This window comes from Poeciliopsis prolifica, unplaced genomic scaffold, assembly GCF_027474105.1.
Source record: "Poeciliopsis prolifica strain line A6 unplaced genomic scaffold, Auburn_PproV2 SCAFFOLD180, whole genome shotgun sequence".
In the NCBI taxonomy this organism is placed as follows: Eukaryota; Metazoa; Chordata; class Actinopteri; order Cyprinodontiformes; family Poeciliidae; genus Poeciliopsis; species Poeciliopsis prolifica.
In genome coordinates this window covers 195284-220623 of record NW_026562555.1, presented here as the reverse complement: position 1 = coordinate 220623, position 25340 = coordinate 195284, and the positions used below count along the sequence as shown (strand labels likewise).

Sequence of the window (25340 nt, the reverse complement as noted above, 5' to 3'; positions counted from 1 at the left end):
AGTATCCATTACCTCATCTCCTCAGCGCTATGACCTGTTTATGGAACAACCCACTTTACCAAATTAGTCCTCCGCAACCCCTACCACTATTAGGGAGGGAGATGAGTGCAAAACAGCTTTTATGCCCTCCCCTTGCACTTTCATGCCCTTTGGACTGTAATGCTCCTGCACTTTCCAAGCACTGATCAACAACGTTCTCTGTAATTTCCTGAATGTATTTGTCTTTGTATATTTAGATGATATTCTCATTTACTCAAAAACATATCCACCTGGTTCTTCAGCATCTCCTCAAGAATCATCTCTATGTAAAAGCAGAGAAGTGTGAATTTCATAAGACGTCTATTTCATATCTTGGTTACATCCTCGAGGGTGGACAGGTACACACAGGTCCAGGGAGAGTACTCTGGTTTGGCCCCTACTTGAGACACGCAAACAACTCCAAAGGTTTTTACGTTTTGCTAACTTCTATCCATTAAAAACCACAGTCAGACCGCAGCACCTCTAACTGCTCTCACTTCTACCAAGATTCCATTCCCATGGACTTTGGAAGCCAATTCAGCTTTTCTTGACCTCAAAGACCACTTTGCTAAAGCCCCCTTTCTCATTCAATGTTATCCACAGAAACAATTCATTCTTGAGGTTGATGCCTCTGATGCAGGGGTTGGTGCAATTCTCTCACAATCATCCTCGGATAACATCCTTGTACCTTTTATTCCCGTAGATTGTCCTACCGAGTGCAACTATCGAGAGCTTCTTGCCATAAAACTTGCCTTGGAGGAGTGGCCTCATTGATTGGAGGGCACAGAGTTTCCTATGTTGGTCTGGACTGATCATAAGAATCTCTCATACTTCCAATTGGCCAAACGTCTTAACCCCATCAGTTTTGCTGGTCTCTATATTCTCATGCTTTAACCTCTCCCTCTCTTATCGCCCAGATTCTAAGAATGTCAAGCCGGAGGCTCTTTCCCGAGAATTCTCTCCAGATTACCGAGACAAGATCGTGGTCCCCAGTTCACTTCTCAAGTCTGGAAACATTTTTGCTCTGCTCTCACAGAAAGAATGAACCAAGAATTAGAATCTCTCAGATCCCTCAGCTCATCCAATCAAAGAACATGATCCTCACAGATTTGCTGGTAACAAGCTCAACAAAACCAAGGAGGAGGTAGATGAATGCTTTAAGAACTTTATTCCTCTTCTGGAAGGGTAAACAAATACAGCTGCCTTCCATAAACTATCACCTCCAGCTCTCAACAACAACCGGTCACTTCTCTCACTCTTCTACCCCCTGGTGCTGTCTACAAGAAAAGGCTGGACCTGTGACACAGTGCTGTGGCAATAAGCTCAACTCCTTGGTGTTGAAGCCCAAGGAGAAATTCAAGAAGAGCCGATGGATGTAAGAATTCTGCTCTCCAGCTGGGTGAGGTCTGTGTGGACCCAAATTCCTCCATCAGGCACTCAGATGTTGATGGAGTGATATTGATGGAGTCCTTGATGACGCGTCCCTGATGTTGTAGTTTTGTGATGCACCTCATGCCCTTCCACATGCACTGGGGGTCGTTGGTGGTGAAGTGACCTTGAATTTTCCAGGCCTATGTGGCTTTGCCCCTCACAATGCCTGCAGCCAGTTCTTTCCTTGCTTCCCTGTCCTGAATGCAGTGTCCTTAACTTTCAGCAGAGCTCTCACCTCAGCAAACAGCCAGGGTTTCTGGTTCGGGTAACAGGTTACTGTCCTTGTGGTGGTGACATCAACAGCACATAGAGATGAAGCTCAGAACAGAAAAAGATGTATTCCTCCAGGTCCACCTGCCAAGTTGTAACCTGAAAACAGTCCTGGAGCACACAAACATCCTTGGGCCACACACTGACTTTCTTCTTCTTTGGTCTAATCTGTCTCATGCTGGAACCAGCAGGACGGAGATGTGATTGGAGAGGCCAACATGGGGGCGAAGAAGAGCTCTGTACACACGTGAATGTTGGCGTACACACAGTCCAGAGTGTTTCCTCCCCGTGTGGGAAAGGTGACATGGTAGTAAAAACTGGGAGAGTGTTTGTCAGTTTCACGTAGTAAACAACCACACAAAACTTTAAGAAACACAGGTGTTTTATTTCCAATGAGCTAATGGTGTCATACGGCTTCTTCGATGTTTTATTAGCATTTCCACCTGGTGAAATGTAAATAATGGTGACAAGCACCATTATTTACATTTTGACTGGTTTGATATCTACTCCCAAGGTAGATATCAAGGCTGACATTTCACTGTCATAAGTTTCCTCAGAGCAGCAGCTTTTTACCAGTCCACAGTTCGAACACCAACCTTCACTGATGTGCATACAGAGTTCTCTTCCCCTATTTTTTGTTAGTCACGATCCTCTCGGAAGTCCAACATGTTCTTTTTCCAGTTTCCTGTTAGGCATGACCGGTTCCATGCGTCTCTTTGACCGGTTCCATGCGTCTCTTTGACCGGTTCCATGCGGCTCTTTGACCGGTTCCATGCGTCTCTTTGACCGGTTCCATGCGTCTCTTTGACCGGTTCCATGCGTCTCTTTGATCGGTTCCACGCGTCTCTTTGACCGGTTCCATGCGGCTCTTTGACCGGTTCCATGCGTCTCTTTGATCGGTTCCACGCGTCTCTTTGACCGGTTCCATGCGTCTCTTTGACCGGTTCCATGCGTCTCTTTGACCGGTTCCATGCGTCTCTTTGACCGGTTCCTTGCGTCTCTTTGACCGGTTCCATGCAGCTCTTACGTTCATAGAGTCGCATTCTGCCAGACATGCAATAATGACGAGAAGTAGTCAAATGAACTGTCATTTATTGACAACAGCAGCACGCCGTTACTGTTGGCCGTAACCACGCCAAAACAACACAAACAAAAAAACAATCTTTGTTTCTCTCGCAGCCTTAGTCTTTCCAGTCGTTCACCATCTGCTCTCACACAAACTCACCCCTCACTCTCACTCCCCCATCCCCTGCTCTCTCATCCATCCTGATGCATTGCGGACAATGGGAAATCATACACTCTAATTTAAATTGTTTCTAAACAGCGTAACATCCAGTGACATTTAGCACATACTGTAGGGTCGCTATAATATCCAAGTTTCGCTTCGCTTGAGTTCAATATGGTATTTTCGTCAAATGCGCTTGTGCGCAGTTTTTTCAGTGAGATTAAAATTATTTGAGTAAACCTTTCACGCTCAAAATAGCAGGAAAAAAATGTACAGGAAAACAAAAATATGAAGATGAACACGAAACATTTTTGACAGAGTGGGACAATTGATATTTTTTGTTGAACTTAGTGGAAAGCCATTCTGCCTTATGTGTCAGGTGTCTTTGTCACATTTTAAGGCTTCAAACCTTCAGCACCACTTCATTAAATAACACATGTAATGCACATAATAAAAGGAAAAATGAATTGTAAATTGTTCTATTATTGTTTATTTGGTTAAACAGAGTTTGTTTGCATGAGAAAGTGCACAGTGTTCATTGTTGATAATGTCTGGCCTGTGGTCTTTGCAGTGTTAAAAATAGTGTGTGAAAATAATAAATCTGGCTGAGCAAAAGTATGAGAGTATGAGGAAGGGATGGGTTGATGTTCATGTGTGCCCATGCATATGATGTGGCTCTTCACAGTAACTTGGTAAAAAATGAGGCTCTTGGTCTTTGTCTGGTTGGCCACCCCTGATCTAGTGAGAGGACATTCGTCAAAAAGAGAGTCAGAATCAGTGACTTCATTGCCTTCACCTTGGACATTGTGCTCTGACAATTCCCACTCTTCTGTTTTCAAGCAGCATAAAGATAACAAATCAAATAGCGAATACCAAGTTAGCAATTATTGTAGGAAGAGTTGAATTGCTATAATGCCAATAATAATTTTTCCATTGATCATTGAGAAGAGTATAAATGTTTTTCAACATGACACTGTAGAGCAAAATTTATGAGAAAATAATCTTTTTTTTTGATGCCGTGTTTTTTGTTTTTTTTTTCATCTTTTGAGAGATGCTGGTCTCATATTTCCTATCTGAAACCAAAAAAATGTTGCTGAATGAAAATCATCTTATTTATAAATCTTTCATGGCCATAAAATGATTTTGGGTTAACTGTATGTTGATCAGTTGGATGTCTAAATAAATGATTAATTTTACATAACTTTCTTTTAGGAATTTAAGACGAAGACAGTTGGAGGCTCAGATAGCTCCAAGATTGAAGTGGTTTCGGTTACGGAGGAAGACTTCCCCACTGTAGAAACCCCCAACACTCTTATTATCAGCCCCCTTGGCAGCTTTATCGCAGATTTTCAACCAGAGAAAGATCCAGGTAACCCAGAAGAGCTTCATTCTCAAGCTGCAGCCAGTCCAACCATGCCAGTCACAAAAGTTCAGCCTTTTGTTCATGGTGAGATATGTTTTCAATATGAGCACACTTCCTGTTATTGGCAGACAACTTGCACTTTACAATGGCAGTTTGGCAAATAACTCTACTTCAAGTGGCAAAAGTCTTAACTTGTTTGTTGCGCCATTACTATGCTTTAAGTAATGTCCACAAAACCATACTGTTCTGACGTCGGATAAATGTGGGATCTGTGCGATCAAAATAGGCAACTTGAATTTATGACCGCCACATTAGTAGAGATAAGATTACAATAACTCTACTTGAAAAGTTTCCTTTAAGGCACACAGACCTGCTACAGATGAGGCTTGAGACAATGTCACCCAATTCAATAATTTTATTTATTGCACAATTGTTTTCAGTTTAATCATGAATATACTAACCACTCACACATTAAAAGATAGTTATGGCTCAACTCAGAGATGGCAGTGCAAATTATAGATAGTGACCTAATAAGAAACACAGCAAAATGAAAAGAAAATTGTGCACCAAACCAGAAAAAGTACACCAACCGGAAAGTCCACCACCAACACCACGATCTGGCCATTCTTGTCAAAATAAAAGGAAAGGAAACGTTCAAATTGCATACATTAATTCACAATGATACAGTTCAGTCGCAACAAATCAAGCAGCAACAGTTCAAATTAAAGATCCGTCCTAGGATGAACCGCCACGCTGCAGCAGACGGCACCCAGAGCAGCACTAGAAGAATCGGTCTGAGCTGGTCACACACTAGCCCAAATCAGAGCAACAGGTGGGCAGCGACAACAGATAACCTAGATAATAGATGGACCACCAGCCAGGAACAACAGGCAAAACAGTCGGTCAAGGACAAACAGCAGCGTCTATCAAAAATAAATGTCACAAATAGAATCTGGAAGCATACAGAAGACAAGCATTTCACTTACCACTGCGCTCTATACGTAGTGGCTCTGGCAGGAAGAGGAATCAGACTGCTTGTACGGGTCATACAGGTAAAACTGAGCTAAAGCTATGCTTCAACATTAAGACTGTGGGAAACTTCTTAGCACAAGGAGGATCGAGCGGCGATTAGAGTGTTAAGCACATCATTCAAGTGCATAAATATGCAGCAAACATGCAGTGCCAGTAAATGCTGAGGACTGAACCGGAAGGAAAACATGATGTCAACCAGGTGAGGGAGGCCCCTTTTATACAGACAGCCAGCGCCACAACCAATTAGATTCAGATTCTTGTGTGGTGCGTTCAGAGCCTACAGGGCATATTGCCACATAAGCATGACTCTGCTTAAGTAGGTCTCACCTCGACGCATGGCTCTGGTTGTGGAACCAGTCTCCTTGAGAGGGGCGACACATACTTCCACTCTGGAGTTGCCACGGTGAGAGGCATCGAGCAGGAGTGGGCATACTTGTGCCGAGATGCTCCCCAACTTGGCACCTGCACGTTGGGGTTTACCCCGGTGAATGAGAGGGTATCCTCCCTCCACCTTTCGGTGGGGGGACGGGTTCTGACTGTTGTTTGTGCTTATGGGCAGTTCAGATTGCCCAGCCTTTTCGGAGTCCTTATAGGGGGTACTGGAGAGTGCCCCTCCTGGGGACTTCCTTGTTCTGCTGTGGGCCTTCAATGCTCACGTGGGCAATGACAGTGAGACCTGGAGGGGCGATCCCCCTCCAGGTCTGTGCTCGCCACGGATCGTCCATAACGGACACCATGACACGATGATCAAATATGTCATAATTTCATCGGATCTGCAGCCGTATGTCTTGGACACTTGGGTGAAGAGAGGTGCGGAGCTGTCCACTGACCACTACCTGGTGGTGAGTTGGCTCCGATGATGGGGGAGGACGCTGGACAGACCTGGCAGGCCCAAAAATGTTGTGAGGGTCTGCTGGGAACATCTGGCAGAATCCCCTGTGAGATGGAGCTTTAACTCCCATCTAAGGCAGAACTTTCAACACTTTCTGGGGAAGGTGGAGGACACTGAGTCTGAGTGGACCATGTTCCATGCCTCCATTGTGTAGCCCCAACACTGTTTACAGTGGGGATGGTGTTCTGCTGACCTCGATTCGGGACATTGTGGGCCGGTGGGCAGAATACTTCGAAGACCTCCTCAATCCCATCAACATGCCTTCCATTGAGGAAGCTGAGCCCGGGACTCTGGGTCGGGCTCTCCAATCTCGGGACGAGGTCACCAAGGTGGTTAAAAAGCTCCTCGGTGGCAGGACCCAGGGGTGGATGAGATTTGCCCAGAGTTCCTTAAGGCTCTGGATGTTGTAGGGTTGTGTTGGTTGACGCGACTTTGCAATGTCGCATGGACATTGGTTGCAGTTCCCCTGGATTGGCAGACTGGGGTGGTGGTTCCCGTTGTTCAAAAAAGGGGACCGGAGGATGTGCTCCAATTATAGAGGGGTCACACTCTTAAGCCTCCCTGACAAGGTCTATTCAGGGGTCCTGGAGAGGAGGGTCTGTCGGATAGTCAAACCTCGGATTCAGGAAGAGCAGTGTGGTCCAGTTCTGGACCAGCTCTACACCCTCAGCAGGGTCCTGGAGGGTCTGTGGGAGTTCGCCCAACTGGTCTACAAGTGTTTTGTGGACTTGGAGAAGGCGTTCAACCGTGTCCCTACGGGGAGTCCTGTAGGGGGCTCTCTGGGAGTATGGCGATTCGGGCCGTTTGATACTGGCTGTCAGGTTCCTGTATGACCGGTGTTGGAGTCTGGTCTGCATTGCCGGCATTAAGTCGGGCTTGTTTCCGGTGAGAGTTGGACTCCACCAGGGCTGCCCTTTGTCACCGATTCTGTTCATTACTTACATGGACAGAATTTCTAGGCGAGCCAAGGTGTTGAGGGGATCCGTTTTGGTGGCCTTCATTGGGACGTGATCTGCAGCTCTCGCTAGAGCGATTTGCAGCAGAGTGTGAAACGGCCGGGATGAGGATCAGTGCCTCCAAATCCGAGGACATGGTCTTGAGCCAGAAAAGGGTAGAGTGCCTTCTCCGGGTCGAGGAAGATGTCCTGCCTCAAGTGGAGGAGTTCAAGTATTTTCTTTTCTTTTGAAATTTGTGATTTCTTCACCTTTAGGAAGTTCCACTCAGCATGTATTTGAACTTCTCTGTTTTTTACTTCAGCACAACTCACAGTTCTTAAATTCTAAAGCTTTCTTTGTCTTTCTAATTCTGCTCCTTTGTTTCATCTTTTTGAGTCTATTACTGCCTCTAGTGTCGTGGGGTTGGTAACACAACTAACATAAATGTATCACTAAATCAGAATACCACAAAGTCTTTATTATTAATTCAGTTTCACTCGATGACCAACCTGTTGAAACTGTTTCAAATTTTAAATACCTTGGGTCATTCCTGAACAGTCACCTCAACTTTGCTGAAAACATTATATTTTTTAGAAATGTTCTCAAAGATGCCATATTTTAAGAAGACTTAGGCTATGATCACTCTGCAGGATACAGTGACCCAATTTCGATTTTTTTGTCAAATCAATTTTTTGCCGTGGTGATTCCCACGTCCAAATATATGCGACTCCGTGATCTCTGATCTCAGCACTCGGGACACAACCTGAAAGTATCCCGCATGCGCAGTAGAGGGCGAAATAACATCACACACAGAGAAGCGCGCTCAGTGTTTTGCCAACCACCATAAAAAAGAAGCAGTGCTCAATGTTTGCAGAAGTAAACATGGATGCTAAAGAAGGATTATATTTACAATTTAATTCTTGTTGTCGACCATAGTTATTCTTTTTCTTCCTGCTTGTACTTATCAATTTTGAGAATATGGGGTGCAGAATGTCAATGACATTTATCAATGACATTTCGATTGGATGAATGCAACCTGGGCGTTAGGTCACATTTGTATCAGAAACGTATCGGATATCCAAGTGGCCTCTGTTGGATTCTAAATGAATCAGTTCAGACCGTCATGAAAAGATCAGATACAGGTTGCATTACGGCAAAAAAAAAAAAAAAAAAAATCGGTGTTGTGCTCCCTTTAGTTAGTGTTCTTTAAAATAGAACGATGAGCATTCGGTCAAGAATGATGAAACGTTTTCAGGTCTTGGTTTCCTTTGATGGAGCTGAGAGTGGTTTTTATTCATTTACACTTTCCCAATCTCTGGAACAACAACTCTGGACGGCTTCCAACCATTACTTCGTCAACTAAAACTGAACATGTGCTCTTTCAACAACTAATGGCAGCTTGAGATAACAAATGAACCAATCAGAGTGAAGCTTATTCAGATGGCTTCCTGAGCTCTTAAAAGTGATGTACACACAGTTAAATAAGTCCATTTTCAACAATCGGAATTGGGTCACTTCAGGCTGCAGTGTGAATGCAGCCTTTCCTGGTCCTGAGGATAGTCGATTAGTCGTATTGTACAAGACAATCAACCCTAACCCAAGCGACTAACCTCTGTTGGTTAGTCACTTGAACTGAAGACTAACAGAGAAACAATATGTGACTCTACCAACAAAAAGGCTCTTGGAACAAAATATGCTCATGTGAACATTAGTAGGCACAGTCCATTTCGAATGTCAACCTTTGTGAATATGAAAAACATATTCTGATTATCAGAAAGTACAAAATACTGGGAGAAAGTATTTATTCATAGGAAAAATATGGGGTTCAGCTAAATATTCAAAATGTTGTGTCTTTTTAATTGGCAGACAATGACTTGGATAAGGGATGGAAAAACAGACTCATTCCTCATCGATTTGAACTGCTGATTGCTTCGAGCCTCGTCTTGATGATATTTCTGGTTCTTGGGATTGGCCTTGGAGGTAAGGAGCTCAGCTTTGTGTTACCTCTGTGGAGCTGGCAATGACTGAGACAACCACAAGATCCTGATGCACAGTTGTTGTACAGAAAGTTTTTTTTTTAATTCCAGGCTTATCATCAGTTCATTACAGTTTTGTGAATAACTGTTTGACCCCTTCTTCTGTGTTTTGGTACATCAACCCAATTATATTAGTCAAAGACAACACAAGTAAACACAAAATGCAGTTTTTAAATGACGGTGTTTTGTTAAAGGCGGAAATAACAGTTTAGGCAATTGTGGAGGAATTGTGGCCAAATTATCTAGACAAAATTGTTATAGTTCTAAGGGTTTTTAAGAATGAACTGTCTTTTTAATCTCAATAGGGTTCATGTCGGGACTTTGGGTTGGCCAGTCCAAAATCTTCATTTTATTTTTCTTCATTTATTCATAGGTGGAATTGCTGGTGTTTTGAATTATTGTCCTGCTGCAAAACCTAAGTGCATCACATACAGATGAACAGACATTCTCCTTTTGGTATTATTTGAGCAAAATAGAGAAAACTGCAAGGATGCATTTCCAGTGAATCAATGTGGACCTCCATAACGCAAAAGAACTTGCCAGCCACAATAAAGTATTGATAACAATTGTATAAAACAGTAAATGCCCATTAGTTGTTGTGCGGTGCTAGATTGATGTTCCTCAAACTTTTTCCAGCTGAGGACCACTTAACCCGTTCCACAAACACTCACAAACCAGAGTTGTTTTGAGGTTTGTTTATTATTCTGTGTTTCATAAATAGTCTCTTTTTTTAAATTAGATCAGTTGTGTTCCTATTTTTCTTTTGTTCTGACCTTTATGAATTATTCTAGTTTATTTCTTGTGTCTGGTTATTCTTAATCACTCCAGTTTAATTATGTTTCTTGTTATGTTTTAGTGTTATTCATATTTCATAGTCCCATGTGAGCTCCCTTGAGCCCTAAGCACTATCTCTGTCTCTCTCCCTCTCTCTTTGTTCTGCTGTCTCCCCTCACACCTGAAACCAGTTTCAGCCATCCTTTTTGTGGTTTAGGATTAATCATCCTAATCAGTATACCTCATTTCCTCCTCTCTGGCTTCCTGCATTCAATGTGATATTTCTAAGTTTTCAGTTTTATCATTAAAGAACATTCAATATAATCCACATATGCAGTTTGGGTCCACCAACAAACACCTCATGATGCTCACTAGAAATTGCCCCACAAAACACATATATATGTATAGATATATATAAATATGTACATATTTATTTGTATATAAATATGTATATATACATATGTATGTAGCTCATTTATTGTTGTCTTCTTTGTTCATACTAATGAGAAGAGTGGTGATGTTTTGTAAATGTGACTGGTTATAATAAAATCATGAATAATCTCATTTCTAACATTTTGGGGCTATTTGTAATTTAGAAGCATAATAAAAGAAAAATAGCCTGGAGTTGCTTTGGTAGAAAAAAATTCCCCTTCTGCTCCAATAAATATAAAAATTATCCATCCATTTCTATCAGTTGTATTTGTCTATTTTACTTATTCCCCAATTAAATTTTTTAAATTAAATAAAAAATACCAGCTGTTGATATGCTAAGTCAAAGAACAGCTCTGTCTGAGACTTGAGTCCTACCATTCACATTAAAGAGCTGTTCAAAAGAACTGAATCACTTGTGAACGCCCTTGTTACTCTATACCTGAAATGTACTGTGTTCCATCAATAGTTGGAGAATAATGTAAAAAGCAGAGGTTCCCCTAGAAAATCTGCTGAGCCTGGTGGTCGGGGCGTTGAGGCAATCCATCTAACATCTTTTGTTTTATAAGATGTTAGGTAGACAGTAATAATAAAAATATATCTCCAGTTAAATGTGATTTAAACCCACAACTAGTCTTAAAACAAATCGAAAAATACAATTAATATGAATATCAATCATTTGCACTTCTGTTGAATCCAAATTAAGCCTGCGACTCCAAAAGGCCCCTCAGTGCTTCCAAGGCCCCATAAATGCTAATATTTTAACACAGACCACAACATATATAAATGTAACAATTGTTAAGTTTGCTGCTCAATTTGATTTAATGGTTTTAGCATAAAATATTTTAAATTGTTTAATATTTAAATGTAAGATTTTAAGGACCTGGCAAGTTTACTTTGTGTAGGTCTCAAAGAACAATATTCATAGTTAGATTGTTTTCTTACCACAGCTACAATCCGATGCTGTGAGGTTTATCTTTGATATTGAGTTCAGTTTGTTCACAACAAACTAGTAAACTGCAATTATAATTTATTGCATTTTATGTTGGTCATTTAACCCCTTAACCCAGAGATTGGAGAGCCTGACCCAGAGTCCCCCGGCTCAGCTTCCTCAATGGAAGGCATGTTGGTGGGATTGAGGAGGTCTTTGAAGTATTCTGCCCACCAGCTCACAACGTCCCGAGTCGAGTTCAGCAGCACTGTAACAGTGCTACACTGCTTCCCCCTCCTGAGACACTGGATGGTGGACCAGAATCGCCTTGAAGCCGTGTGGAACACTTTCTCCATGGCCTCTCCGAAATTCTCCCACGCCCGTGTTTTTGCATCAACAACTACCTGTGCCGCATACTGGTTTGCCCGCCGGTACCCATCAGCTGCTTCCGGAGTCCCACATTCCTCCTTCAGCCTGACAGCATCCCTTACCGAAGATCTCCACCAACGGGTTCGAGGGTTGCCGCCACGACAGGCACCGACAACCTTGTGACCACAACTCTGATTAGCCGCCTCAACAATGGAGGCACCGAACATGGACCACTCAGATTCAATGTCCTCCACCTCCCATGGAACGTGTTAAAAGTTCTGCTGGAAATGGGAGTTAAAGCTACGTCTCACAGGGGATTCCGCCAGACGTTCCCAGCAGACCCTCACAACATGTTTGGGCCTGCCAGGTCTGTCCGGCATCCTCCCCCACTCTTGGAGCCAACTCCGATGGTGGAGGAGTGGTTGGTGGACAGCTCCGCACCTCTCTTCACCCGAGAGTCCAAGACATACGGTCACAGATCTGATGAAACAACAACAAAGTCGATCATCAAACTGTGGCCTTGGGTGTCCTGGTGCTAAGTGCACCTATGTCTGAACATGGTGTTCGTTTTGGATAATCCATGATGAGCACAGAAGTCCAACAACTGAACACCACTCGAGTTCAGATCGGAGGGAGTGTTCCTCCCAACCACGCCCCTCCACGTCTCACTGTCATTGCCCACGTGAGCGTTGACGTCCCCCAGTAGAACGAGGGAGTCCCCAGTATGGGCACTCTCTAGTACCCCTTCTAAGGACTCCAAAAGATGTGGGTAATCTGAACTGATATTCGGCCCGCAAGCACAAAAACAGTCACAACCTATCCCCCCACCGGAAGGCGGAGGGAGGCTACCCTCTCGTTCACTCAGGTAAACCCCAATGTGCAGGTGCCGAATGGGGAGCAATGAGTATGCCCACTCCTGCCCAGCGCCTCTGACCATGGGCAACTCCAGAGTGGAAGTCCAGCCCCTCTCAAGGAGACTGGTTCCAGAACCAGAGCCATGCGTCGAGGTGAGACCAACTATTTCTAGTCGGAACCTTTCAGCCTCACACACCAGCTCCGGCTCCTTCCCCACCAGAGAAGTGACAATCCACATCCCAAGAGCCAGCTTCTGCAACCGAGGATCGGACCGCCAGGATCACGTCCCTCATCCCCCACCCATCTCACAATGCACCTGAACTCTTTGGCCCCTCTTTCAGGTGGAGGACCCATGTATCCTCTTCGGGCTGAGCCTCGTATCAAATATGACAATTTTATGAACATTTGGGTAAGGCAACATATAGAGAAACTCAACATATATTTTCACTAATTACTGATCTTCATATCAGCACTGATAACATGTGGGTATGGCCATTTGTAGTGAACATGATCGGTGTGTTAAGGAAATAAGTCTTACCTAAGATGAAACACTGATTCAATCAAGAATGAATCAAAATGCATTTTGATTATTATTTTATTAAGAAATTAAGCAAAAAAATATGAGCAATGATTCCTCTGGCTAGTCCAGGGAAGTGAAGAAAAGCTGAAGGTACTTGTAATATCCACCAGCCCTCTTACAGAGATGGGAGCAAAAAAGAGTTTTGCTCCCATCTCCAGTCTCAGTTTACTTCACAACTCTGGTATTTGCAGCTGGATGGTTCAAACCCAGGTCAGAAATACCCTTTATTATGTGTTTCCAGCGAGCTGGCTCAAACATGAAGGGTGCTTTATTTCAATCAAATTGATTGATTGAAATAAAACAATTTTTGACATTTGAACATAAGAGTCAGGTTGAGGGGCATTGTACCCTCATATCCTCTGAGATCTAGTAATCACAATATTAGCTCTACAAACACACATTTTTGTGTGTTTGTAGAGCTAATATATTATATATTATGTAACATATAATATGTGTTTATAATATCTAACCCTTTTTTAATGTGTAGTTCCCTTGACTGCATATGTACTAGTATATGTGTTCTGTCAGTGAGTACATGCATAGAATCATTGTCTTATAACTTCTTGTATGTCATATTTTGAAAAAAATACTAAATATGTTGAGGAGAAGTAAAAGAAATGATAATCCATTATTATCAAATTTAACAACACTACACTGCACACATTTTTCATCTTCTCTTCATCTACAGTGGGTCTAAGCTGTGTGGGAAGTTTCGCTGCGGTTCATCATCCCAGTGTGTCAATACCATGGCTCAGTGTGATGGAACAATGGATTGTGAAAACCACGAAGATGAGCTTGGTTGTGGTGAGTTGCACTGGTATCATTTCATGTCTCTGTAGCTGAAACCAGATTTTTTATTTCCTTCACTGTGTACCACTACTTAATGTACTAAAGGACTAGAAGACTAAATTCATCCACTGGAGCTGTTGTCAGTAATCAATAAAAACAACACAAAAGAATAACTGCTTTCAATACTATGTATTTTAAAGAAAAAAAATTAAGTAAACATTACAAGACAGAACATACATAGAAACAAAACAGAATACAATAAATATATACACAGTACTGCAGTAGATCTTCTATATAGTTGTGCACAAAGAGTCCTTCACTTTCCCCGCTGGTCAGCACAGCGTCTGACCGACACATTTAAAGGTCCATGGTGCGTTTGTTCAGATATTTAAGAGAAAAATGTCCAAGCGCAATTTGTGTCCAATGAAAAGATGAATAATGAATTGTGTGTCTATGTAGTGAAATGGAGAGGAAAATATTATGGACCATCAGCCTCCTACCAGACCAGTATGGAGTCAAATTCAAGTTCTTCTGGCTCCAGCCAGTTGTCAGAAACTCGCCATCTTTTAACCCAAAAAGGGTCACCTGGCCTGTATTGAAATGAGTACATTACCAGTCTGCTAGTTAACTAGATGGTTTTTCAGTAATATCCAGAAATAAATGCAATAATATCCACAATCAAATCTTTAAAACAAAAATAAAAATATCAGCATTTATCTCATTATCTTAAACACATGTATTGAATTGAAAAAGTTACATTGTGTGTCTGATAATCAAACAATTAGCATTAGCTACCACCACCAACATGCCAAACAAACAAAACATTGTGTTCACAACTCATCAATTTCATATATAGTTCAGTGTATGACAGCTTCCTGGCTCCAAGCTCACTGGATACTCAGATCTACATGAGTTTTATATTGTGAGGTTTTAAAAGTACATAATAAGCAAATTGTTTGGAAACCTGCAGCTCCTTTGTCTCCAGCTCTCCCCGTCACACCTGATTGGGAAAGCTGGAGCATTGCACCACTTCAGGTGCAATGATTGGCTGAATGCTCTGTGTGACTGACTATCACTCTAACTAATGAAGCAGCAAAGGTGGGATTAAGGGCAGTTTTTACACTGTCTGGTGTAAAATCAGACATTTTCTACTTTAGGTAACCAAGAATTACCAGCATAGCTTCCAAATTTTGAAGCCAATTATTGAGACAAGTTGTTAGATTTTTTTTTTCCCAACTTTGTCCAAGGTTGAAAGTTTGCATAATTTGTTTTTGTATTTTGTCTAACTGATTTTTTACGTGTATAATGTCAATCAAACTTTGTCCAATATACCTATACGCACCCACGGTTTGACATGTCTTTAAATGTTCAGTTAATATTCACATATACCATATGTTCTCATATGTTCCTTCTTCATCATCCTATCCATTTGTGAATTGCACATACCTACTCTAAATTTAGTTTAAGAAAATCCAACATTGGAGTATTAGGTGGTATTCATGCCCTCCTATTTGCCAACATTCTCCTGACCCTCATGCAGAATAATCATGAAAATGCAGAATAAGCTAAGAAGGGAAATTATTTACAATAAATGATAAAAATATACACAATGAACTCCTGATTGCGATAATATAAAGATTAATTTTGTAGAAAAAGAAGGAACTGAAGAAGCTAACTACATAGAAGTGGGGGTTTAGACTTCAAGGAATTGAGCGATCTTGACAGCAAATGGTCAAGCTGGCAAAGTGCGGACAGGCACTACAACATTCCTCTGACTGCTATTCTTTCAACTGAGCTTGAAAAGCATATGGACAGCAAATGGTGAAAAGCTTGACCATTTGCTGTCAAGATCGCTCAATTCCTTGAAGTCTAAACCCCCACTTCTATGTAGTTAGCTTCTTCAGTTCCTTCTTTTTCTACAAAATTAATCTTTATATTCTTTCAACTGAGCTTGAAAGAGTAGCACTACGAAACAGAAAGCTGACATTGTTTCTCCCGACATCCAGTGTGTGGCGCTGGTGATAGTAGCCACACAGGCACACCTGCTAGAAGGAAGCAACACTTTCATTTTATTGGTTGCCAAGCAAATGTGACAAAAAGCAGCTCCATGTTTTGTAAGCTAGCAAACCAGAGCTAGCTAGTCCAAGCTAAGACTAAGTTTGAGCGCGAGAAAATGTTTTGAGGACAAGCATTACAAGTTTTGAGAAGAAAGACGCAAAGTCCTGCTTTCAAAATGAAAATGTAAGCAAAAATATTAAACCAAAAGGCATGCAATCTGATAAGTATAATTTTTCAACCTACATGAAAGAAAGAACCACAGACAACATTTATTAGTTTCAACCAATCTCATGCAAAAGGAGAGCATACAACAAAGCTACTTCTCCAAGCAGCTCCCCATGTGGTCTACCCTCCGTTTCAGAGCTGGTCTTTTTATTTCCATAAACAGAAAGGGGGGGTTTCTTGATAACAAGAAAAGGGGAAACCCTGTACACAAACAGAGTTTTACGACTGAGAGATATCTCAACAATTCACCTACGACCTCCTATAAAACATGCTCGAGGTTAGGGTTAGGGTTAGGGTTAGGGTTAAAGAAAGGTTACACACGTTAGTAAATTCCTTTGCTCACTGGGGATAAGAAAACAAACCAAACTAACCTTTACATGAAAAACTAATAATAATAATACAAACTACTAAATGTAAGAATGATAAACATAATAATCGTATCACAATCCTTTTTTCAGACTGAAAAGGTGTGCTCTTGGATTATGGCAAAAGAAGTGTGTTTATAGACTTAAAGCCAACAGTGTCTGATACGTGATGGAAAGTTTATCACGGCCTTAGGCAGAGACCTGACACCGATCCACAAATGTCTAGGGGAGAGAGATGGTGGAAAAATAGTTGTACATTTCAGCTCTGCCTCAATCTGTCATGAGTATGAAAGTGTGAAGGTAAAATATACCAACCCCACATGTGCACTGACTGGTAAGCAGTGAGAGGACAGGGCTACCAAATAGGAGCAAGGCTACCACTATTGAGCAGAATTGAGTTCTGCTTCAAGAAAGTCCTAATATGTCTGGGAACATTATCATTGAGAGTGTAGCATATTTTTTAAGATGCAAACAGGAAGCCATGTTTTTTACCCAGTACTTAAAAGAGGGGGGTGAGGCAGACTTCCACTCTGTGAGAATGACAAACATCCCAAAAGAGATTGCCTGTTGTACAGACAAAGGAAGAGCGGAGCAAAAGTCAGATACCTCAAAGATGGCAATAAAACAGTCTGAAGTTTTATGCATAATTTTTGCAGCTCAATAAAGACAAAAAATGTCAGACCAAAAAGCTGTTAGATCATGGGTCAAGGTGAGTTAGGGGTTTTTTTTTTTCTGTGCGTGGTCCAGTAGGATTTTTTGTGTGGTTTTGGAAATTGACGCTCTGATGAAACCATTCCTACTTTCCCACCTGTCAACTGTGAAATTTTCTTTGCTCCTTCTGAGCTTTGCCCGAATGCAGGAAGGTTAAGTTAAAATTGAGATTTGTTCAAACAAATATAATAACAGATAACATTTTACTAACTGTTGTGTTTGTGATCTGTCCATTCATTAGTACGTCTGAGTGGCAGGAGCTCAGTTCTGCAGGTTCAAAAAAGAGGAGCATGGAGGACAGTTTGCTCAGAGGAATGGAACAATCAGCTCGGGATATCTGCCTGCAAGCAACTGGGATACTCAAGGTTTTCTTGCTTTCTTCCTTATTAATATTGATGGCTAATTTTGAAATGTGTTCCTCTTTTTCTGCTTAGTTAGGTTAATATTTTAATCTGAAGCTTTAGCCTGTTGTTCTGTTAAAGAAGAGTCAAGCTCCATCAACAGTGAAGGCAGAAAATAGTTTATTTCAGTTAACTTAAGACGACTTGACACGAACAAAGAAGTTAGAATCAATAAACAATTAAAATAAGATCAACACGTTGAATAGTTAATATAGATCGCAAAGATCACTATACCACTGTTAAGGTGCTGAGTGGTGGTGTCTCATTAGTTGAGATGATATGTGAAATATGAATTATTTAATTCATATCTCACAAAGTGGTTAAAATTTAATTATAACCAACAAAACAAAACCACATTGTTTTGCTGCTATTGCTATTATTATAGATTGAAAATGTAGCAGAAGAGAAACAGCCCAGAAGGCTGGCATGAATGCTGATGTTGTATAGCATGTACAACATTAGCAACAGCTAAGGGTGGAAAGTAAACGGCTGTTAAAATAACACTGATGAACTCTCTTGGTATGGACAGAAACTTACTGCCAAGAGTTCGTCTCTGCAGTGTCTGGACTGTAGAGACGACACTTCACATTAACATGGCCTGGGTGACACCATGTGTTGTTCACAAAACTGTTAATCCATCTCCTTTCTTTTCCTGATGCACTTTAAATCTCTGTCTGCTTGAAGTCATAGTCATGGCAGAGACATGTTGGAGTTGGGAATACAATCCTGCAGCCATGTCTCTTGTCCTTTATGCTGCATTCATTACCTTGCTGAGTCCTTGGGCTTGGGAGTCGGGGCTTGAAGTTCATCCATCTTGTTAGCCAACAATCTCATGAAGCCCCTTAAGATGTGAGATTGTAGAGACGGTTTGAACTTCCTGCTTCTCTCTCTCTTTTTTGCTCCAGCTTTACATCCACAACGCCTCCTTTTCAACTCCTCTGGATTTCTGGCTGCAGCTGTGAGATTATTTCAGCTTTTCTGATGTTGACAGCTGCTCCCTGTTGTAAACCACTTGGTTGCTATGTTTACACATCATAACAAAATTGGGATGATACAAAAGCTATTGCCCCAAATCAGTTCAACCACAGAGAAACCAAAACAAGAAAAAGTAGCTGTGCAAAAAAGTTATTTTCCTACAAAAAAAAAAAAGCAGGAATGAATATTTGAAAAACAGAAAAAATCGCTAAGTAAGCAGAGCTACTCCATGGTGCCACCCTCACGTTACGCCTTCAAGTTAGCATTTTTCATATCACTATTTCTCAGCTGTGAGATTATTTCAGCTTTTCTGATGTTGACCAGCTGCTCCCTGTTGTAAATATATGGTTATGCATCATAATAAAATAGCAAAAATACAAAAATATTGCCAAAAATTAGTCCAACCACACAGAATCCAAAACAAGAAGTAGTCCAGAAAAGCTATTTTCCTACAAAAAAGCAGGAATGAATATTTGAAAAACAGAAGAAATTGCAAAGAAAGCAGAGCTACTTCAAAGAACTCCCACTGTAGCCTACTTGATAATTATTTTTGAAGAGTTATTTGGTACTTGAGGAGGACCTAATTCCTACTGTCATAATCTACCTATGATTCAAATACTATTTAATGTGTAGCATAGTGAACAGATGTTTACTCTGAATGACTTCAATATCAAAATTTATAAAAAGCACAAAATACGACCTTCGGAAGCTATGTCATTTTACAATAAAAGAAATCGTTCCTTGCACATACCTATATTTTTATAACTGTGTTTGAAAATGTGTTACTAGGTATGTGGAGTCCTTCTTCATCTCTCTGACCTCCATTGAGCAGGACCTTCGAACCAACCTGATTTCCATCAACTATAGCCAGGCAGAGGTCATTAAGCTTCAAAATGCTGCAACCTTCAGGTATGCAACATTTCATCATCACAGGTGAGGGAAGTTTATGCAGAACAACCCTGAGAATTCTTGTTGACCTTGAGAATTAAAAAACAACTTTTGCAGCAGTTTGGCTGAGTCCGTCTCCATGAAAACAACCAGCAAAAAGGTAGCAAAGGGGCAAAACTGAATGAGGTATCTGCTTGCATATACAGGACAGTTCAAGTTTACACATAGAACACAAGAGAAAAAAAAAAAAAGAAAAAAATTAAAAAAATTTGTATCAGTCTCAAAAATAAAACTTTTCTGTCTTGGATCTATCAATAATCAATTTAAGGTGTTACATGTGTCAACTTGGTTGAAACAAATGTAACAAATTATGTTTTTTTTCTGTCTCCGCTTCTCCTTTCTCCTGAAACATGAACAACTTCTATCAATGAGGAGCGACCGCTGTCTTCTTCCCCAAACTGTCTTTTTGTAACAAAATCATGAAATTATACAATGAACATTCCTCAGTGTGATTATGTCTTAGTGTCCTTCTGTTGTTCTAAAACAATATCCACTTTTTCTCTGACCAGCCGGCTGAGATCTACATCATGACACGAAAACATAAAAATTGTAACTTAAACCCTATTGACTCATTTTCTATACAAATATATCAGAAATGATAAAGTGATAGGAAATCTGATGTAGTTTCTTCCTCAGTGAGATTCTGGCACTGGGAGCAGGTTACTGGTTTCTCAGTCAGAAGCTGGTTGTAAAGCTGAGGCCAGCAGGTGTCAGTCAGATCTGAACTTTGACCTCAATATGAGAAACTTCAAACTGATAGGAGGAAACAAAGAGCTCTGCAAAGATAAAGGCAAATCTTCTGAGGTTGGGATATAATTAAATGTCACATAATTATCGTGGTAGAAGCCATTTGTTTGTTAAAACTTAATCAAATATATTTGTCCTATTTGATGTTTGTTACGACACGTTTACTGTAAACAAATGAGGTCATTAGTTTGTCGTTTATTGAACGTTCAGAAACTCCAGCAGCTGTGATGAACCACAGCGAAGATCAACAAAGGTGAAACAACCCGAACAGGTGATCAACTCAAAACCACTCGCACCTTTTTACTCTCCTTCTGTCCTTATCGCTAAGCACACCTGTTGCTGTGGCAACTGCCTGCGCCGAGCAAAGATTACATTAAGAACATAACATTCAGTTACAATATCAGGTTTCCAGGCTTGATATTTATTGATTACTGATGAGCCGCTCATGAACACAGCGGTGGTTGATCAGCTCATTTAAACTCCTGCTCTGCTGTCATTCGGTCTTTGAGTCGCATTTTCATTTGTTAATGGATCTGGAACACAACAACAATAATTACTGAGAATATTCATTTGAACACGTTTTGTTGATTTTTTAAAATTATTATTCTGTAATGAAGCTACAAATGTTTTGGATCTCAGTGAATATTTTGGTAAGCCTGTTAGAAGAGGAAGTGCTGGTCTCAGCATCTTGGAGGCCTTCAGTTTGTCACCTGCTGCAGAGATCCACTCAAAATCTTCCCGCGATCGACCGGAAGATTGCGATCGGCGTATTGCGCACCCCTGTTCTAAAACAATCATATATCATCCACTTCTGTGAACAGCATCAGCTCACACCAGCTGTGACAGCATCAAAGTTTTCTTTGATGCCGATCAGAACATTTAAACCATAAATTTAAATCTCACAGATTTACATAAAAAAAACCACCAATTTCTCAAGTGCAGTCAAATTTTAAGGGTACTAATTTCTTTAAATTATAATAATTCTGAAAGACTTAATCATGTTATTAGTGATATAATTCAATATGGACGTATTTAGATGATCAAATATATTTTAAGCTGTCATAACCGTTGGATAATTCTGAGACTTACTGTACAGTGGAATTGATTACACAGTAGGGGAAAGGAGCAACATCTATAATAAATGTTTGAAACTGTGATGAGAGCTGATTTCAGGTAGCTGGGAGTAACCTTAACACTTCTATAAATTAAGCACTCTTACTTTTAACAGATAACAAACAACACAACACATCAGGATACCACTGTAACATTCATACATTTGGGTCGGGGAGCGGAGCTTCTAGATACATATGGCCATCTCTAAAACGACCATTATACAACTGTTGCAGCTAAAATTTCACTAACTGCAATTATGACAGAAATCACTCTTTTTTTTAGCGTCTAAGCACATCTAAGCATATGGTTCCAAAATCAGTGCCAAACTAACTTGCCACTTCACATTTTAGGGGGGACAGTTTTCACCAGCTTCACAATACTAACCTGAAAACATGAACAACTTCTGTTAATGAAGGAGCGACCACCGTCTTCTTCCCCAAACTCTGTCTGAGGAGCGAAGGGATGGGGCTCCCCACTCTAGGCCTCCTGGTGAAATGCTGTCTGCATTATGGTTCCTTTTTTTATTTAATATGGTATTTTGATCAATTTTGGTCTAAAAATACACGTATATGATACACTGGAATCTAATAATTTATGTGGTGGCTTATACTCAAACAGATTTTCTTGACTATATAAACAAGTGATGTTTTAAAGCTCCCACTTTTTGGTACATCACACACTGTCAGGAGCCACAAGCAAAGGTGGCTCCTGACACTTAGTATCCAAAATAACCTGACTGAACTAATATTTTTCAAAACACTTCAAACCAAAAATGTGTGGTAGTGTGTTTTGCAGATCCCTGCAAAGTATGGTGTATGTGTTGCAGTAGATGGACATGTAATGTATTGACTTAGACTGAGACTCGTACTTTATTGATCCCTTGGGAAGACTCCCTCAGGAAATTGAAGTCACCAGCAGCTTACAGGCAGAAAAGTGGCACACAGTGAGCAAAATACAAAAGAATACAACAAATACAAATTAAATACAAAGGTACACACTAAATGTGAGTAGCCAAAACCCTAAATTAAGCAAAAATAAGCAAGAAATAAGAATATAAATAAATTATAAATAAAAAATATAAATGCAACACAAGAGAAAATATAGGAATTTGGCGGATAGATTGACCAGTGATATGATATTACACTATCTGGTTTGGCCTGACAAGTATGGATATTTGCAGAAAAGTACACTCCTTCTTCCCTCTGTCCTGTGTCACCTCCGACCCCCCAGTGAGGAGTTGTACAGTCTGAAGGCGTGGGGGACAAAGGAGTTCTTGAATCTATTGGTCCGGCACTTGGGAAGCAGCAGTCTGTCACTGAACAGGCTCCTCTGGCTGCTGATGGCGGCGTGTAGAGGGTGGCTGCTATCGTCCATGATGTCCAGCAGTTTGTTCAGTGTCCTCGCCTCTGCCACCGTCACCAGAGAGTCCAGCTTCATGCCGACCACAGAGCCGGCACGCCTGATCAGTTTGTCCAGTCTGGACGTGTCCTTCTTGGATGTGCTGCCTCCCCAGCACACCACGGTGTAGAAGAGGACACTGGCGATCACTGACTGGTAGAACATCCACAGCAGTTTGCTGCAGATGTTAAAGGACCGCAGTCTCCTCAGGAAGTACATCCTGCTCTGCACCTTCCCATACAGGTGGCTGGTGTGTTTTGACCAATCCAGTTTACTGTCCAGCCACAGCCCAAGGTACTTGTAGGAGTCCACGACCTCAACCTCTGTTCCCTCTAGTACGACTGGTCTCGGCTTTGGTCTGGACCTCCCAAAGTCTATAACCAGCTCCTTCGTCTTAGCGGTGTTGAGTTTTACAGACCAAAACAAAACAGTAAGGAACTTATCACTTCATTAGATTTTATTTTCTATATTTATTCCTTCAATATTATTTTTCATGTCAGTATTAATGTCACGATGTTGTTAAGTGACTGAATAACACTTTCAATTTGACTCACTTGGATTTGACTAAGAGCCAGCTTCATTCTTTGCAATTTCTGTACATTGAAACTATTAATCTATAAATTAATTGAAAAAAAATCATTCATGGTTCTGTTCCATATGCCTATGGCATTAAAAGGATAATGCAACTTTTGTTTTTCCACTGAAAGCTCTGGTTTGCACATCCATGTGGATGACATTTTTTGGATATGTCCCATTCTCCTGCACGACCAGAAACTGACAGAAACACTGAAGACAATAAGAGTTCTGAGTGATATAGTTGCAGTTCAATCCATCTTTTAATGTTGCAGACCTTTTTGGAAAGTTTCAAAGTTAAAACTGGTATTGCCAATTGGCCATTTTTTGCAGGATTTAGTGACATCAGAAAATGGCACAGAACAAGATTTTTTTCCCCACTCTGATTGGCTGCTGATTGGCTACCAATTTTAAATTGAATGTCCTTTTATTGCATTTTTCTTATGAGACCTTTAAAATTAATTTCTATTCACACGGCTTTTTTGTTCTTTAGAAACTAATAAATCAGTAATGTTTCTCTTTTAAGGATTTTTGACAATAAATACAGAAACAACAATACAACTCAAGACAAGAACAATAATGATAGTAATATTTATCAGAAAATAATATTCAGTGCAAGTAGCCTACATTTTATTTGATGGGGCCGATAAGGGACCTGAATGGTGGCCCAAAAAGCTTGAGAAACACTGGCGTAGATAAAGTTTGTAAAAGACAAACTGTTTTATCCTCCTTTACTGTCTGACAAAAGACATACAAAAAACAAAAAACTCTGTTATTCTTTTGAGGTTCTGTCAGTTCCAGATTACTTTAAAATCAACAGACATAATGTGTTTAATTTGCTGTGACAAACAGGAAGTCATATCTCTCACTTTTTTTCAGAAAGTTATCTGATGATCCCCTGTACATCTAGAAGGAATACATTTAAACTCTGATGTGTGAAATAGTTTTTTGCTAACTGGAAGTTTAGTACTTAAATAAATAAAAAAAATATCTCGGCTAATTTAGGTTATATTGTGTGTAGCATCTCAGTTTAAATAATTTCTAGTGTAGATAAGTTCTGCTCTGGATCTGCCTAATAATTGATGTAACTTTTTTATATGTGCTTGTATGTGATATGACCCTGACTGTGTCTTTGCAGTAAGAACCAGTGCACCTCAGGCATGGTGACCACTCTGAAATGTATTGGTGAGAGAACACATTCCATCTGACTTCATTTTTTTTTTACCAATAGTATTTAATGTAAAGCTTGAGAAGTACAGTTTATGACCAGGACTTGCACTCATCTTGGGCATGATTGTCATATTAATTTGAGGCTTTTAAATTAATATTAATATAATAAATTTGAGGCAATCTTATATTTGAACAGATATTTTTCTGGGTGGAATCATGATTCACATGCACGTGTCCAAAATTGGTGGACATGTGCACCATGTTCATTCTCTGTTAAAGAATGAAAAGGTCACTGCAATAATTTGAAACTGCCAAAAGTAATAACACATAAGAATTTATTGAAAATAAGCCACTAAAGATGAGACATTGTTTTTAAATTGAGGTTCATTGTCATCATTTTTTTAAATAAACTAAGGAAACAGGTCTGGACAAGATTGAAAATAATTTAGCTGTATGATGCTAAACAAATTTGCTCACTAATCCAAATGATCGGAATCAGATGTTCCAGTCACTTTCATGGCTTTAGGTGTATCAAATGAAGAACCTAGGCAGCCAGACTGTTTTTACAAACATTTCACTGAACTCAGGAGTTCAGTGCTTCTCACCCTATCTCTAAGAGAGAGCCCAGCCACCCTACAGAGAAAACCCATTTGTATCCATGACCTCGTTCTTCGGTCATGACCCAAAGCTCATGACCATAGAGGAGGGTGGGAACGTAGATCGACCG

General features: G+C 40.5%; 1 protein-coding gene across 1 annotated transcript in view; it reads left to right on the top strand.

The window, feature by feature from the left end:
* LOC129356601 (transmembrane protease serine 3-like) overlaps window positions 1-25340 on the top strand; it is a 54571-nt gene that overhangs the window by 4906 nt on the left and 24325 nt on the right. Inside the window, exons 3-10 of the mRNA XM_055026175.1 lie at window positions 4157-4391; window positions 9033-9146; window positions 9508-9527; window positions 11810-12237; window positions 13829-13944; window positions 17530-17653; window positions 19454-19600; window positions 24582-24628. Of these exons, the coding sequence (XP_054882150.1) occupies window positions 4157-4391; window positions 9033-9146; window positions 9508-9527; window positions 11810-12237; window positions 13829-13944; window positions 17530-17653; window positions 19454-19600; window positions 24582-24628 (1231 nt within the window). The remainder of the gene's footprint in view (window positions 1-4156; window positions 4392-9032; window positions 9147-9507; window positions 9528-11809; window positions 12238-13828; window positions 13945-17529; window positions 17654-19453; window positions 19601-24581; window positions 24629-25340) is intronic.